The sequence below is a fragment of the Synchiropus splendidus genome, chromosome 19 (genome assembly GCF_027744825.2).
Source record: "Synchiropus splendidus isolate RoL2022-P1 chromosome 19, RoL_Sspl_1.0, whole genome shotgun sequence".
Lineage (NCBI taxonomy): Eukaryota > Metazoa > Chordata > Actinopteri > Syngnathiformes > Callionymidae > Synchiropus > Synchiropus splendidus.
In genome coordinates this window covers 11,185,565-11,201,549 of record NC_071352.1, presented here as the reverse complement: position 1 = coordinate 11,201,549, position 15,985 = coordinate 11,185,565, and the positions used below count along the sequence as shown (strand labels likewise).

Genomic DNA, 15,985 nt, shown 5'->3' with positions numbered 1-15,985 from the left:
CTATGTAAATAGAAAGTGGGAAATTAAAACGAGCAAAAATGAAGTTGAATGAGTTGTTTCGGCTTCATTCCCTTTTAAATTTTCGTAGTTTTACACGCATGCTACTGCTTTGTGAAAAACCTTCATGAAAACACTTCTGACGTTAACACAAGAATCCGGGATGTTTACTAGATCGACAAATTTCCCACAGCACGCGAATACGCCATGCTCTCATGCAGTGCTTAGCGTTGAGCGTTAGGAGGCGCTGTTATGCAGCCAACGCGGAGTTACTCGACCTTTGACCTGCACGGGTTAATGCGGGGTCAGAGCAGCGATGTATGGCAGATGGACAAGTATTAAAATGGCAGCAGTGTAAAAGACAACTTTACTTTGTTTTCCAGGACGTTTTACACCTGCCGTGTAAGAATATTAGATTCCATTAAGTGTCTCTGGGGGGAAGGCCCGGACCCATTTCCTGTTTTTCTGAGCACAATACTTTTGAGTTGCCACTCAACGGCTCACTTGCTGATGTTACACCTTGCATACTCCACCCTCGGTGTCGGCTGTTGCCACCATGCACAGGAAGTTGCTCTTCTGCTTTTGCTCCTCTGTGGTTTCTGTCTGTCACACTCCCCTCTCCTTCCGCTCGCTCACAATCACTGTTCACGTTTGGCAGAAGGCGACGGCTCATTCGTCGACGGCCGTTTTTGGGCGTCAGAAAGATGAGTGACATCAAACCTGAACTATCGGTTAGCTCGTCTTCCGGAGCGCGGTGAATTTGGCGTCTTTTTTTTTAAGGCCTGCTTGTTGTTTTGGACTGCGCACCTGTTGCCAGTCTCCTCTGGAATGCTCTGATTTCTCAGTGGAAGGCATTTGTTTACAGCTTTCCTCCTGGATTACTTGTGGAGATTAGTGATGGGGAACGTTGGTGGCTCCGAGCAGGAGCCGACTGAGGGCCAAGAGGGCAGGAACTCAGTCGGGGCAGCGTCCGGAATGACTGACCCGGCAGGTACCCCGCAGAAGAAGCAGCCGACTCCCCCAAAACTGCCCATGCCTTCGGAGAAAGAGCTGGAGGACCGGTTCAATGAGGTTCTGGTGAGTATCCAAGAGGGAATACGGTCGAGAACTCACTGAAGCTTTTAATGTATGTTGAGCGATTTAAAAAGCCGTGTATGAGTGGCTGATGTCAGCATCTAGACATCACAGTTTGCCGTGGAAATTAAAGTGGGGTGTTCAGAGAAGCTTGAGAGCCGCGGTGTCAAGGGGAAGTTGAGCAACATATCCACACGAGAGACGCATCAGGCCGGAAAACGACTGTTACACCATCAACTCCACTGATGAATCTCACTTGGTGAGAATGTTTCAAACAAGTGTTTTGACTTGGTAGTTTACAGATATAAAATGTCAAAAAAAAACATCACGAGGAACAAAGAAAGTTTATTTTCTTATATGAAGGACACATTTTTGAATGTACGACTGATTCTAACCATCTTGATCATACTCTTTTTGAGTTGAATTTGAAGCCACTCATTTGTTTTGTAAAGTCATACTTTGAATATGATGCGTCTTGACTCGGTTAACCACTTGGTTAACACGTTGCATCTTCCTACAGCTATGTTTTCCTCACAAAACGATGACCTCACTTCCCCTATGAGAAGAAACACTGAACCTCTAGTGTTCTAATTTTTAAGACCACGACTGAGACACTCAGCAAGCTGGACCTTCAGATTTCTCTACTGTGAACTGAGAAGAGCTTCAACTGTTGCAGTGCTTTTGGGGCACGGAGAAGTCATGGGGTGCTTTCTACCTAGAAGCTGATTCTAACTTGGAAAATATGTGAATTATGTATCAACTTTTAACATGTGAGAAATAACTGTTTAAATTGTCAGATTGTTACATCACATTCTGCACTTTGAGAATGAATTGTTCTGGAGACTCAGACTTATTTTATTACTTATAAATGATATATATATATATATATATATATATATATATATATATATATATATATATATATATATATATATATATAAACAATGCTTTTTATTACAGATGACTCTTAATTATTTTTTTAAATTGAATTCTAGGTTTTATATTTAATTAATTGTGACTAAATGCTTTTTAATATTTGGCACCAGAAATAAGAACCAGAACTTTAACTTAAATTTGTTGACCGTGGTCCCAGTCTGAATGGTATCATCTGTCCATGATGGTTGAGGTACTGTATAATGAACCAATGTTTATCTGACAAAAATGTAGAATATTAAATAAAGATGTGAAAAAATGCTGAAATAGTATTAAAATGATTAATAACATTAATATTAATAATAATAATGATTGTGTCAAGTGAAAAAATATTTATAATTAATACAAGTCTTTTTTTTGTGAAAAATAAATATATATTGACATTGTTAATCTCCTGGTTCAGTTTCTGTTTTGAAATATCACTCTAAACAGAATAAAATATGCACCCAATGTCCATAAGAAGAATAGATTTGGTTGTATTGAATGTCATATTTTATTGCCTTTGTGCTGAAAGCTGCACGTCTTTGAGCGTATTAAAGTAGGTGGTGAATAGCTGACCACATCTGACCTCCGTCTTGCAGAGCCACATGAACCTCCCTCCTGACAAACTGAATCTCCTGAGTCAATACGACAATGAGAAGAAGTGGGAGCTGGTCTGCGATCAGGTGAGAAGCCCACACCCTCACAACTGCTGACTACGTGACTCTTACAGATCGACCTCGATGGAAGGAACTCCCCCAGTGGGTTTGTGGTGATGAAAAGAAAACAGTTTCTGTTTTGAGAACGGAGAGTGGTGTCGTCATGGAAACAGATTGCGTCTTAAGTTTACTCCGGCTGACTCACTGTCGATGCCTCTCAGGAGCGATTCCAGGTGAAGAGTCCTCCGTCCACCTACCTGAACAAGATCAAAAGCTTCTACCTGGATCAAGTTGGGGTTCCTCGCAGGGTCAGCACCTCTTACTTTGACACCGTCAGGTGTGATCCTTCTAACATTGATTTCCGCTGCTCTAGCTGAAGAGAAGGATCCAAGAAGCCACCAAGGCTCTGAAGGATTTAGAGATCTCACTGCGCACCAACCACATTGGGTGAGTGGAGACAGTTTGGGACACTGGTGGGTAGCTGTTCACCGACTGGACAATTGTCCGGCCTCCTGTCCACAGCTGGGCCCAGGAGTTCCTCAGTGAGCAGAACAAAGGTTTGGACGTGCTGGTGGAGTACCTGTCTCACGCTCAGAGTGACACCTGGTGAGATTTCCATTATTCCCGCCACCTTCCGCTCAGGTCCAACCTCTCCATCTTCTCAGGTTTGATGCGGACACGTCTGAAAATGGCGGCACCTTGTCCGAGAGAGGGAAACCGGCCGAGAGGTCGGTGGAAGACCTGACCAAGAGCCCCGGTGGCTCACAGTCACACGGCATGACCAAAGCTGCTCGCGCGCTGACCGTGAGGTGAGAGCCGGGGTCAGACGTCTGTGTCCGACTCAACTGCATTTTGAAATCAATGTGGTCATGTGACTACCACTATGTGAAGTATGTCGCCAGGTTCAACACACAGTACAATCGTACATGGATTATGACCAATTTAATGTGTCATGATTCTTATTTACTGATCGTTCGTGTTAAGTAACTGTCCACTGTTTCTTGTGTGGCTGGTCTTCGCTCTGCCTCACAGGATCAGCTCGACGCTGGGAAACAAGATGCACCGGAGGACACCTGCTTCTACCCAGAGAGACGACATCCACGTCTGCATCATGTGTCTGCGAGCCATTATGAACTACCAGGTAGATCGATAGACCCTCCATACATCACACAAGCTTCAAGTCTTTGTCACCATTTATTGATTTTTCTATGTGACGTTTGGGCCACATTATTCAGAATCGGAATCAAATGTATTGCCATGGTCAGTGGGGATCACACCAACTAGGAAAGTGTTTTGGAATAGCGCTGACAGAAATAAAATAAAATAAAATAAAAAAATATATTGAATATAAGTTTCTTAATATTACCATCCAAAATCGTAACATAAAAAATGAATGTAAATGACAGATGATGCCTAAAAGAGTCCTAGTAGTCAGAGGCCACGAGATGGCGCTGTCTGCCTTATTTTTGCCTTTAAAATGCTCTTTTTTTTTAAACCAGGAGCGCCCCCTACTGAGCTACGAAATTTTACCATTACCATTATTAATGAACAAGATTCAGATTCCACGTGAAAGACTTTTTCAGGCCCTCGGTTTTTGAAAAAGACGATAAAGCAGGTAACAACTGCACAAAGTAGTTTGTTGTTCTGGCTTAAAATGAGGAAGTTTTTTTTCCGAATAGTGTTACACAATTCTCAAGGGAAGTGTGATGTCACACTGTGAAAACCACGAGTTGAACTGTCTGCATCACCTTCCTTCCTTCAGTCTGGTTTTAATCAGGTGATGACTCATCCTCGCTGTGTGAACGAGATCACGCTCAGCCTCAACTGCAGGAATCCCAGGTGAGTTCAGGTGTGTGAGGGCCAGACACAGACGCATCCTGTCTGACCTCTGGAGACTCTCCGCAGAACCAAAGCGCTGGTGTTGGAGCTGCTGGCCGCTGTGTGTCTGGTCAGAGGAGGACACGACATCATTCTGTCGGCCTTCGACAACTTCAAAGAGGTTTGCACGTCTTCTCTCTCCCCATCACCTGAGCTTCACGACTCATCCCTCACACACACTGTTGTCAGCATCACGAGACAAACAATGCAGGATAATCCATGGAAAGAAAAAAACACACAAACTCTTAAGTCTCAACTTTAAGAAACATAATACGACTCAGCCTGATACATTACAGAGGATTACTGTGTTCTTTTCCTACGATGGTTCATAAAATTAGTTAAGAGGCAGCGTCTTTTGATTTATAACTTTACTATTGTCAGCTTTCCTTATTTTGTGTGTGCTACTTTGTCACTTTAAGCAAATAAAGTGACATATATAATATAATATATAATATATAATATAATTTGTACATGCACAATAAAGTCCACATTTTTTAAGAAAGAAAATTCAACTTTAAAAAAAGTAGTTACAAGCATTTATTGTGTTTTGATTTTATTTTTTTTTTACCCGGACCACCGTGACTTCATGTGACATCATCGTGAACTTATTTTAAGATCTGAAAATGATAAATTGCAGGTTTGTGTTGAGCAATATTTATTGCACATACAGTGGTACCTCGGTTTTCGAACGTCCCGGGAATTGGAACAAATCGGAGTTCAAACAAAAATTTCGAGATTTTTTTGCTTCGGATTTCGAATGAAAATCCAGAACTCGAACGCCCCCAAAAAAAGCCGGAAAAAACAACAATAAACAATGCTTTTTATTACAGATGACTCTTAATTTTTTTTTTTTAATTGAATTCTAGGTTTTATATTTAATTAATTGTGACTAAATGCTTTTTAATATTTGGCACCAGAAATAAGAACAAGAACTTTAACTTAAGTTTTTTTGACATTTTTAAATTTGTTGACCGTGGTCCCAGTCTGAATGGTATCATCTGTCCATGATGGTTGAGGTACTGTATAATGAACCAATGTTTATCTGACAAAAATGTAGAATATTAAATAAAGATGTGAAAAAATGCTGAAATAGTATTAAAATGATTAATAACATTAATATTAATAATAATAATGATTGTGTCAAGTGAAAAAATATTTATAATTAATACAAGTCTTTTTTTTGTGAAAAATAAATATATATTGACATTGTTAATCTCCTGGTTCAGTGTGTGTGCTACTTTGTCACTTTAAGTAAATAATTTGTACATGCACAATAAAGTCCACATTTTTTAAGAAAGAAAATTCAACTTAAAAAAAAGTAGTTACAAGCATTTATTGTGTTTTGATTTTTTTTTTTTTTACCCGGACCACCGTGACTTCATGTGACTTCATCGTGAACTTATTTTAAGATCTGAAAATGATAAATTGCAGGTTTGTGTTGAGCAATATTTATTGCACATACAGTGGTACCTCGGTTTTCGAACGTCCCGGAATTGGAACAAATCGGAGTTCAAACAAAAATTTCGAGATTTTTTTGCTTCGGATTTCGAATGAAAATCCAGAACTCGAACGCCCCCAAAAAAAGCCGGAAAAAACATAACGTGTGCGGACCGATCAGCTGACCCACGACGCGCTTTGTTATTGTGTATAACGCAGCCTCTGTACGCAGACGTGTCCCGTTAGCTACATTTACTGACTGTTTTTTCTTCATATTGAGGTGTAAAACCTTTCCTGTCTCCGCACTGGACCGTGGTAGAGGGTCACAGGGGAGGTGCTGGAGCGCTCACTCCAGGGTTTGATGTCCTGTTGTGGGCTGGAGCTGGGACAGGGATGAGGCGAGTCTGGGACAGAGCGTGACTTGGTTTATGACTTTGTCACAGCCAAACTGCACAGAAGCGCACATTCAGAGCTGGACACGCACCGGGCACCTCTTCACTTCTGGAGAGACGTCACTCACTCGGCAACCCCTCCCACATGCAGCGGCCACACACATAGAGGAACAGCGCACCTGCAGCAGACACTCTACATTCACTCCTACAAAAGACTATTTTAAGGCTTGGAACGCATTAACAAACAAATCGCTTCTGGAACGGATTGTGGTCAAGAACCGAGGTACCACTGTATAGATGAGTAAACGGTTTAGAGACCTCAATTTATCAAAATATTTATGAAATATTTGAAGCCATATTTGGTTCTTCTGTCATTTTTTAAATTTAAAAGGCCAATGCAAAAAGGAATTTAAAAGAAAAAAACAATGAGAAAGTCAATGTGCCTGCAGTGTGCCATCTTGTGGTGACGCAGGAGCGTTGTAGGAAAAAGGGCAAACTGAGTGGAAGTTTAATAATAAAATGATCATGTTCCTGTGCAGACTGTTCGCTAACATTTTTGATTATTAAGTTAAATACAAGTGATTTAATTTGTTATTTCACGTTTGGCAACACTATCATTCGGCCTCAATTGCAAATTGTTTCACTTGAAATTAAATCAAATGCATTTCAGGTGAGCAAAGAAAGGAATCGTTTTGAGAAACTGATGGAGTATTTCATCGACGACGACAGCAACATTGACTTCATGGTGGGTCTGCGGATGACGGCGACGCCTCAGATTCAGGAGGAAGCATTTAGGTGACTGAAGCCTTGTGTTTCAGGTGGCCTGTATGCAGTTCATCAACATTGTGGTCCATTCTGTGGAGAACATGAACTTCCGTGTTCATCTGCAGTATGAATTCACTCACCTAGGCTTGGACAAGTATCTGGAGGTCAGTATATATGACACTTTAAATCACTCCTCATGGGTAGTTTTTTGGTTTCCAGACCCCCACCACCATAAAAATAGTACATTTTTTTATTTATATTCTACATGTGTTCATGTCATGTCATGTTGTTAACAGGTAATATGAATCAAAATAATGTTCTTTATCGACTTGTGTGCTAGAGTCTGAAGCAGACGGAGAGCGAGAAGTTGCAGGTTCAAATCCAGGCCTACTTGGACAACGTCCTAGATGTGGGCGCTCTTCTGGAGGACGCCGAGAACAGAGGAGGGGTGCTGGATCACGTGGACCACCTACAGGAGAACAACATCCAGGTCTGCTGAATCAGCATAATTATTTTTGCGCGTGAAATGTTTTTTTTTTTTTCTAACGCTGCCTGTGTTTGTGTGCTATAGTTGAGCACCCAGATGCAGGAACTGGAGAAGCAGGCCACAGAGAGAATAAGTGAACTGGAAACTCAGCTGATTCAGGCCACCAAGGAGACCGAGCTGCTGAAGGTAGGACTCTTCTTGTTTGGTTGTGGAGCAGTCCTGTGTCTGACAAGCCACCTGTGTTTGCAGGAGAGTCTGATGGAGTCCATCTCCAAGGTCAGCACTCTGCAGCAGAGGGAGCGGGAGATGGAGTTGGACAGGGAGAGGGAGAAGGACAGGGAGCGTCTCAGCTCTGCCGCCCTTCAAGCGCCGGCAGAGCTGGAGCAGAAGGTCCAGGAGCTCCAGAACAAAGGGCTGATACGACTCGGCCGCACGGCCTCGGGGTCTCTGGATATACAGGTGGTGCCGGTCACAGTGGTGGAGTATGTCCAGGCCTCGAACTCTGGCCCCGACACCAGCATTCCTCCTGCTGCACCTCAGCAGAACTCTGCCCCTCCTCCACCGCCGCCTCTCCCAGCAGGTTGTGGCCCTCCTCCTCCTCCTCCTCCACTTCAGAATGGTGGAGTTGCCCCACCTCCTGCTTTACCTGCTTTCGGACCTCCTCCTCCTCCTCCACCGCCACCTGGTTCCGGACCCCCGCCACCCCCTCCACCCCCTCCTCCACCCGGTTCTGGACCTCCTCCTCCACCTGGCTCTGGACCGCCACCACCTCCTCCCCCACCCAACAGTGGACCACCACCTCCTCCTGGTTTAGGACCACCTCCTCCCCCTAGTGGTGCAAACGCTCTCTCTGGTACCTGGAGTCTAGTGCTGTACGCTCTGTACCGTCTTTAAAAGGCTGCGATCATTTATTTTGGCTCGCTGTGTGTCTTCTCAGGCCTGAAGAGCAAGAAGCCCATCCAAACCAAGTTCAGGATGCCTTTGCTAAACTGGCAGCCGTTGAAACCCAATCAGGTGACCGGCACCGTTTTCAATGAGCTGGATGATGAGCACGTCCTGGGGGTGAGTGACTCGGAACTCATGTCAGAGAACGGTTGCTCTGTTTGTTACGACAGGTCTGTGTTATATTGCTTGGCTAATGTGGTTGGTATGAATGCCACAGATGGTTGAAGGGCTGCAGCACAAAAAAAGAGATGCTCCACTATATGTTATAGCAGAGGTGGGCAATTCAATTTCCTCAGGGCCCATTGTGACCGTGGTGAGGGGCCGTCAAACCCAAAGGAAGGAGCGTAAGAGAAAACTGAAAATAAATATCACATGACAACAAAATGTTGATTATGAAATTTCACTTTAGAAATGCACAGAAAATGTTGTTTTGTTTTGTTTTATTTAATTTAAACAACGTTTGAAAAGTTTCTGCATGTGTCTCATAGATTTCAAAATCTGCTTTCAATTCTGACGAATTTTATGGGACAATAACTCGTAAGACTCGTTTGTCAACTAGGTCAATATTTAATAAAATAAAATATCAAGATATATTACATGATCAAGTATTGGGATATTTCAGCAAAAATATTGTGCAATATTTAATTGTATCAGAATTTTCTTAGACTCCTAGATGGTATACAACTGCCTGGATGTTGACTTCTGCCATTATCTGTGTAGGAGCTAAACATGGAGATGTTTGAAGAACAGTTCAAGACCAAGGCTCAAGGAAACCCTAAAAATGTTTTCGAAAGCAAAACAAAGAAATGCCAGAAAATCCCGACCAAGACGTCATTGATCGATGCCAACAAGGCCAAGAATCTGGCCATCACGCTACGCAAGGGCGGGGTGAACCCCACCGGCATCTGCGTCGCCATTGAGACGTGGGTTGGATCCTTTTGATGTCCCAGGTGGGCTCCTTTGTGACTGAGGTGTTTCCTGCAGGTACGACCAGCAGTCTCTGTCCATCGACCTCCTGGAGCTGCTGGAGCCTTTCATTCCGTCGGACTTTGAGATGAAGCTGCTGAACAACTATGAGAAAGACGGACGTCCGCTGGAGGATCTGTCAGACGAAGATCGGTTCATGTTGCGTTTCGGGAAAATCCCTCGCCTGAAGCAGAGGATGAACACGCTCACCTACATGGGCAACTTCCCGGAGTCGGTCAAGCGGCTGCAGCCGGTCAGAAAGAATCCATCATTGCTCAAAGGAAATTCAGACTTGCTGAGTTTTTACTGTTTCGTCCTCAGCAACTGAACTGCATCATTGCCGCGTCCAAGTCCATCAAGTCTTCTGCAAAGCTGAAGAAGATTTTAGAGGTACAGTAGTAAGAAGGGGCAGAAATACTAAGAGCTGAATGTGGTGTATCTGTTGTGTCTCCTCAGATTGTTCTAGCTTTTGGAAACTACATGAACAGCAGTAAGAGAGGGGCTGCTTACGGTTTTCGCCTTCAGAGTTTAGATCTTGTGAGACTTTTCTCCTCTTTTTTTCCTCCGCATTATAGCCGCTTTCGAGAAACAGAATAATTTTTTTTGCCTTCAGTTGTTGGAAACCAAGTCGACAGACCGCTCCCAGACGCTGCTTCACTTCATCACAAACATCATCCAGGAAAAATACGCTGACCTTTGCAACTTCCACACGGAGCTGCACTTTATAGACAAGGCAGCAGTGGGTGCGTGTGTCGTGGCTTTGAGGGAGGGTGTTTGTTGTGACTTGAAAGTTCTGAAAGAATAACTCTGAATGTGTCAGTGTCCCTGGATGGAATTCTTCAAGACATCCGCTCTTTAGAGCGCGGCATGGAGATGACCAAGAAGGAGCTGGCGCAGGACGACAACCCGGTGCTGAAGGACTTCATCGGCAGCAACAGTGAGCCTCTGGAGTCTCTGATCAGAGACAGCAAGACAGCGCAGGTGCACTCACGAGGAGGATGTCATGTCAACAGGTGTGGCACACACACACCTGCCGCTGCAACCCATGTTCTCCCTCTGCAGGAGGCGTACGCCGCCGTGGTAGAGTATTTCGGAGAGAACCCAAAGACGACGCAGCCCGCCATGTTTTTCCCCTTGTTTGGTCGCTTCATAAAGGCCTATAAGGTATAAAGAGTCGACGTGGCTGTTGAGCAAGAGCAGAGCTGATTCCTCCGCTCACAGAAAGCAGAGCAAGACATCGAGCTGAAGAAGAAGATGGAGCGCGAGATGAACGAGGAGAGAGATTCACCTTCGCCCAAGAAAGCAGCAACTCAGAAGGTACGTTTTAGTGTTCAAATTATTGAAACCTTGGATTTTAGAAATGGTGTTCCAATTTGAACGTCGCGCAAGTGAACTTTTGAGAAAAAAATATAAATAAATATATATATATATGTATTTTTCAAAATTTGAAGTGCTTTTTCTTCTTTTTTTTATTTTAAATTACATTTTTTAAATAAATGAAAAAATATACATTTAAAAAACATTATATATTTATTGATTTTTAAAATGCATTTTTTCACAAAATTATATTTATCTTTCAGAAGTAATTTCATGGGAAGAATAAAGTCTTGCATGTGTGTTTTTATACAGTATTACTTTAAAAAAAATGGTAAAAAACAAGGTCAAGGTCTGACCTCCATACTGAGTTCAGTGGTCTGAAAGTTTGCTCCACCATTTGGTTTAGCTGCCAGCTATAAGGTGAATAAGCATTGACCCCCTGTTTGCTAAATACTTTACCATTTTCTCACATAAACAAATTGACCCTTCCAGAGTCCCATGACGCCCAAGATGCCTCAGATGGATTTCATAGCAGAGCTGAAAAAGAGGCAGGTGAAGCCGCAGGTGCGCGAGGGCAAAGATGGAGCTCTGGAAGACATCATCACCGGTCAGTAGGTTCAAGTCTCAGACCCATGTGTGTTGTGTATTTACCTGCGTTCCCCTCTTCAGATCTGAGGAACACGCCATTCAGACGGGCGGACGGACGCCGACCCACTCAGCGACAGGACTCTTGAGGCTCCTCAAATCTTTTAACTGCAAACACTCCAGATGTCCAGCTTTAAAATACTCTGTGTATAAAGTTATATAGATAATACTCACCCACGTGTTGTCTTGCGTTTTGTGTGAATGTGAGGTGTAAATACAAGTTTGAACTATTTGGTTAAATGCTTTCTTTCCAGCTGATAAAAAAAAAAGTGCCTCTCAGTTCTGTGTTGTTGCTGGCATAAATAAAAAAAATATTTTTTAAATAAGACATTTAAAGTGGGTCATTTGGTGCTCCATAAGCAACCCATGGAGGATCTTAAAAAAAAAATGTATGAATGTGTGCTTGTGTTTGTGAAGCTGGTTTTAGTGCTGCAGCATGACAGGAATGTTGCAGGTTCAAATTGAGGTTGAGGCACATGAAGTGGTTCCTTCAATTGTTTCTTCCTGTTTGTTGTATTGATATTTTCTTAGACCCTTTTACTTTCTTAATAAAATTGGTGTAAAAATGGAGATAATTGATCTGTAAACATTTTATGTAGTTGTATGTAGTTGGGGGATTGTGAGCATTTTTTTACGATTTTCTTCATCATTGTTATGGATCATATTCAGATTACATACATTGGACATATACTGATTGACAATTTTATCTCATGAATTTGAATCATATAACTCTATATTTGTTTGGAGAAGTTGAGGAACGCTCAGTTATTTAATATGATAATGAACATTTTTGCCCTGTTATTCAACAGATATTTGAATAAATTCCATTTTAACGGCAGGAATATTAAAAAAAAAAAAAAAACAATGCATTTTCCAACTTCCTCAAGTTTTAATGAAATTATTAAAAGATAAATTGTGTTACATATTTTTAAAAACTCTAAAATTCTAAATCTGGCTGAAACATCAACTCTCCTTTGACATTGGTGAACTGAACTTTATAATAGTTCCTGTAGAAAACGTACTTTTCAAAGAATATAAAGACTCACAAAGTACTGACATGACTGCATTTACATTTATTTTTTTAGATTTAACATTTAAAAATAGCGATAAAATGTAAGTTTCAGGTTAATATAAAGAATTTTATTTAAATGTAAGCATGAGAAGTAGACATTGGACATAAAATATGCAATGCCTCACACAATAAATCAGGAATCGTGAAGGAAAAATGCTGCTAAATTAGAAAAAAAAAATAGCATAAACTGTACTATTTAATAGTAATTTACACTGTTAAAGGTTTGAAAGTATCAAAAGTTATTCACTAAAAAAGGTGTTTTAATTGACTGTGCTGATCATAATAGAAAGCTGCTTGACAGTGTGGTGGACACGCTCTGTTTATTTTGCTCCCAACACTGTGTTTGTCTGCAGCATAGGTCTTGAATTCAGTTCTTGTGTTCCTCTGTTAATCGGACAAAGATCAGCCACCAGCTGCTTCTCCACAGCTGCTGAGCCCCGACAGGAGCTCGAGGTGGAGTCAGTCTGATAAACAGAAACCTCTGAGTCATTGTAATAAATACATGTTTTCAGCCGCCATCTTTGTGAACACCTGCTGAGTGAAGGCCTTTTCAGCGTTTTTCTGCCGCACACACAAGTCACTCTTTCCACTTCTGCTTCACTCAAGTGAAATTCATGAGTCATGGTGTGAGTGTGGAGGAGGCGTCACAGTCGATGCTATTGTAGCAGCTGGAGTGGCTATTATTATTAACAGAACTGTAGAAATGTCGACTCAGTTAAGGTCAACTATCATAATGCATTGTAATAATAATAAAAAAAAATACTGTAAACATCTCCCGGGTTACTGTTTTGGATGCAGATCTTGGACCTTTACCTTGTGGTTTATGCCTTATTCACATTGCATTACAACCTGCATATCTCCTTCAATATAATATTTCCAGAGAGATGCAGATTTTTTTTTTTTTTTTTCCATCTTGATGATGATTTATTTAAATACTGTATTGCAGCATAAAAAATTTAATTCTTATATTATTTTTATGGTAAGATTATTATTATTATTTGTTATTATAATATTTACAACATTGCAATGGTGCGTTATAAAAGGAAACTGCTGTAAATACATTTAAAATCCAAATAAAAATATTTCATTAAGTCAATTATTAATAATACCAATATGTACATCATAACCATTTATTTATTTAATTTTGAATTATATTTTATTTTTAAAATTAAAGTTTCAATGACTGATATTTTCCTTGTCAGTTGTGAGCCAAAATATTCTGATTCGATTCATGTGTATATATGACATATTCAAAAATGGCACTCATCGTGACCTTTTGTCTGTATTTTCAGGTGAATGAACTGCGTTGCCTCTGGCTGAGAGTCAGTTTAGCTTTGAAGTGAACTACTCCTCGACCCCTCCTATTTTGAACGCTGGAAATCAGCAACACCAATCTGGACGTTCCACATCCTCCTGCTCATTCGAAACATCATGATTTTGGTTATCTGGAGCGACAAGGCGCTCACCAGCGGTCCCACCTCTCCTGGTATTATCTCAGAGGTGGTCCCGGGTGTGTGCCGGTCCTGCTCACGTATAAAACCCCCCAGCGTTCCCGAGTGCAAACATTCAGCTGAACCGAACGCCATCATGACTAGTCTCACCGCTAAGGACAAGGATGTTGTTAAGGCCTTCTGGGGCAAGGTGTCCGGGAAGGGCGAGGACATTGGGAAGGACGCCCTGGCCAGGTAAAGTGGATGATGCTGCTGTTGTGTCTGTGTTGCACCCTCTCACTGCTGTCCTCCCTCCTCCACCAGGATGTTGACTGTCTACCCTCAGACCAAGACCTACTTCGCCCACTGGAAGGACACCAGCCCCGACTCCCCCAGCGCCAAGAAGCATGGCATCACCGTCATGTCCGGCGTTGGCTTTGCCGTGACCAAGATCGACGACCTGAAGGCTGGTCTCCTGAACCTCAGTGAGCTGCACGCCTTCACCCTGAGAGTGGATCCTGCCAACTTCAAGGTACACACAAGGTTCACACCTCGCTGAGAGAGTCCAGCACTGACCACATGTTCCTCCTCACAGATCCTGTCCCACTGCATCCTGGTGGTCATGGCCATCATGTTCCCCGCCGACTTCACCCCTGAGGTGCACGTGTCCATGGACAAGTTCCTGGCTGCTCTGTCTCTGGCTCTGGCTGAGAAGTACAGATAAATGCGAGGAGCTGCTGCTGCTGCGACATGATGAATGGTCATGAGAATAAATGCATGCATGCAAACCATAACCTCTGTCTCTGCCTCATATTGTGGATTAAAAAACAGTGTTTACACATATGAAATACAAAAAAAAAATATATATATATAGGGAAGTTTTATTCTTCAATTAAATCAAAACCAAAAGCGACACAGTTTTAATTTTATTTTCATTTTAATAATCTATAAATAAAAATAATTACTGTCAAACTCAGGCCCGGGGACCAGCAAGAGCACAGAATACATACAAATTTCAAACAAAATGCTCCATAAACCTACAAACACCATGATAATCTTCAAAAGGTCAGACTTCCAGACAGGCTAGAAAGTTAAGATAAAAAATGTACACAAGGCTTTTTCACTGTTGCTGCTATGATATGGTTATGAAGCTGTGCAACTTAGCATATATAAGTGGTGAAATATATATTTTATCAATGTGTTTGACTGTTTGTTGACTATAGTTCAGCCCCTCTATGCTATACACTAGTGAGCTACTGTATACTTTGCTCTGTAGTTTGAAGTAGTGTTGCGTTCCTCCACGAACATCATGACAATGAAATAAACTCCCTCACAATGAAAAGGAAAACATGACAGGACGCCACAAAAACTGCTTGTCACTTGTGTCAAAATATATAATGAAAGGTTGTTGACAAATAAACACAAGACTAAATGTGGCTTACAAAATAAAAACTACTTAATTATGACAACAAAAATTTAATATTATAAAATTGAAATTCTTATAGAAATATTTTCAAGACATAAAAAGAGCTTTAGTTTAAATAAGGTTGGACTCAGATCCTGTTGCTCTGGACATTGTATTCTGTATTTCCAGTAAAACAATAACATATTGGGTTAAATGCATCAAACCTTTCTGTTGTTGCTGACTTTTTGCTGCTGAAAATTGCGCCCCCAAGCAATAGCTCTGAACTGTCAGATGTTTATTCTGGTTGCAGTAGTACTGTGACTTTTGTTTGCACTATTAAGTATGTAAAAGTAGTGATGGTTCGTGAAGGTTTATGAAACAATGTCCCGGTTTTCAGTGACCAATATGGCACTGTCCGCTGCTTAATCTTTGCCGATGACACGTTAACATATGAACCAAGAGCACCACCTTCTGAGCCTTGTTTCATGATCACTATTTCATCAGGCAATGATTTCTTGCATGGCTAAATAGAATTACACGACAAATATTAGGCCAAAACACAACTACCGATCGTGAAAACTAGTCAAAAAAGTCATCAGTTTCA

At 41.6% G+C, this 15,985-nt stretch overlaps 2 protein-coding genes across 2 annotated transcripts; both read left to right on the top strand.

Moving 5' to 3' along the window:
* The first annotated feature begins 599 nt into the window (after nucleotides 1–599).
* On the top strand, nucleotides 600–12,549 carry fmnl1a (formin-like 1a). The gene is made up of 25 exons (XM_053851811.1): nucleotides 600–1,074; nucleotides 2,586–2,669; nucleotides 2,864–2,950; nucleotides 3,016–3,089; nucleotides 3,165–3,248; nucleotides 3,308–3,451; nucleotides 3,675–3,783; nucleotides 4,405–4,481; nucleotides 4,548–4,641; nucleotides 7,020–7,094; nucleotides 7,168–7,278; nucleotides 7,455–7,604; nucleotides 7,686–7,787; nucleotides 7,851–8,454; nucleotides 8,539–8,663; nucleotides 9,267–9,469; nucleotides 9,531–9,765; nucleotides 9,834–9,902; nucleotides 9,969–10,049; nucleotides 10,126–10,255; nucleotides 10,333–10,493; nucleotides 10,575–10,676; nucleotides 10,734–10,829; nucleotides 11,322–11,436; nucleotides 11,499–12,549. The coding sequence occupies exons 1-25, from the start codon at nucleotides 895–897 to the stop codon at nucleotides 11,561–11,563; spliced, it is 3,357 nt and encodes a 1,118-aa protein (XP_053707786.1). The 5' UTR covers nucleotides 600–894; the 3' UTR covers nucleotides 11,564–12,549.
* A 1,576-nt stretch (nucleotides 12,550–14,125) lies between these two features.
* On the top strand, nucleotides 14,126–14,710 carry LOC128750783 (hemoglobin embryonic subunit alpha-like). The gene is made up of 3 exons (XM_053851276.1): nucleotides 14,126–14,231; nucleotides 14,301–14,508; nucleotides 14,572–14,710. Exons 1-3 carry the CDS (start codon nucleotides 14,134–14,136, stop codon nucleotides 14,698–14,700), a joined length of 435 nt encoding a protein of 144 aa, XP_053707251.1. The 5' UTR covers nucleotides 14,126–14,133; the 3' UTR covers nucleotides 14,701–14,710.
* The last annotated feature ends 1,275 nt before the right edge of the window (nucleotides 14,711–15,985 follow it).

Bases quoted from the DNA above. Each gene is read 5' to 3' on its own strand.
- fmnl1a (XM_053851811.1), top strand. From the start codon at position 895: ATGGGGAACGTTGGTGGCTCCGAGCAGGAGCCGACTGAGGGCCAAGAG. The intron at 2,951-3,015 runs GTCAGCACCTCT...CCGCTGCTCTAG, and splicing joins AAGTTGGGGTTCCTCGCAGG to CTGAAGAGAAGGATCCAAGA. The intron at 9,766-9,833 runs GTCAGAAAGAAT...TTTCGTCCTCAG, and splicing joins CGGTCAAGCGGCTGCAGCCG to CAACTGAACTGCATCATTGC.
- LOC128750783 (XM_053851276.1), top strand. From the start codon at position 14,134: ATGACTAGTCTCACCGCTAAGGACAAGGATGTTGTTAAGGCCTTCTGG. The intron at 14,232-14,300 runs GTAAAGTGGATG...CTCCTCCACCAG, and splicing joins GGGAAGGACGCCCTGGCCAG to GATGTTGACTGTCTACCCTC. The intron at 14,509-14,571 runs GTACACACAAGG...TCCTCCTCACAG, and splicing joins TGGATCCTGCCAACTTCAAG to ATCCTGTCCCACTGCATCCT.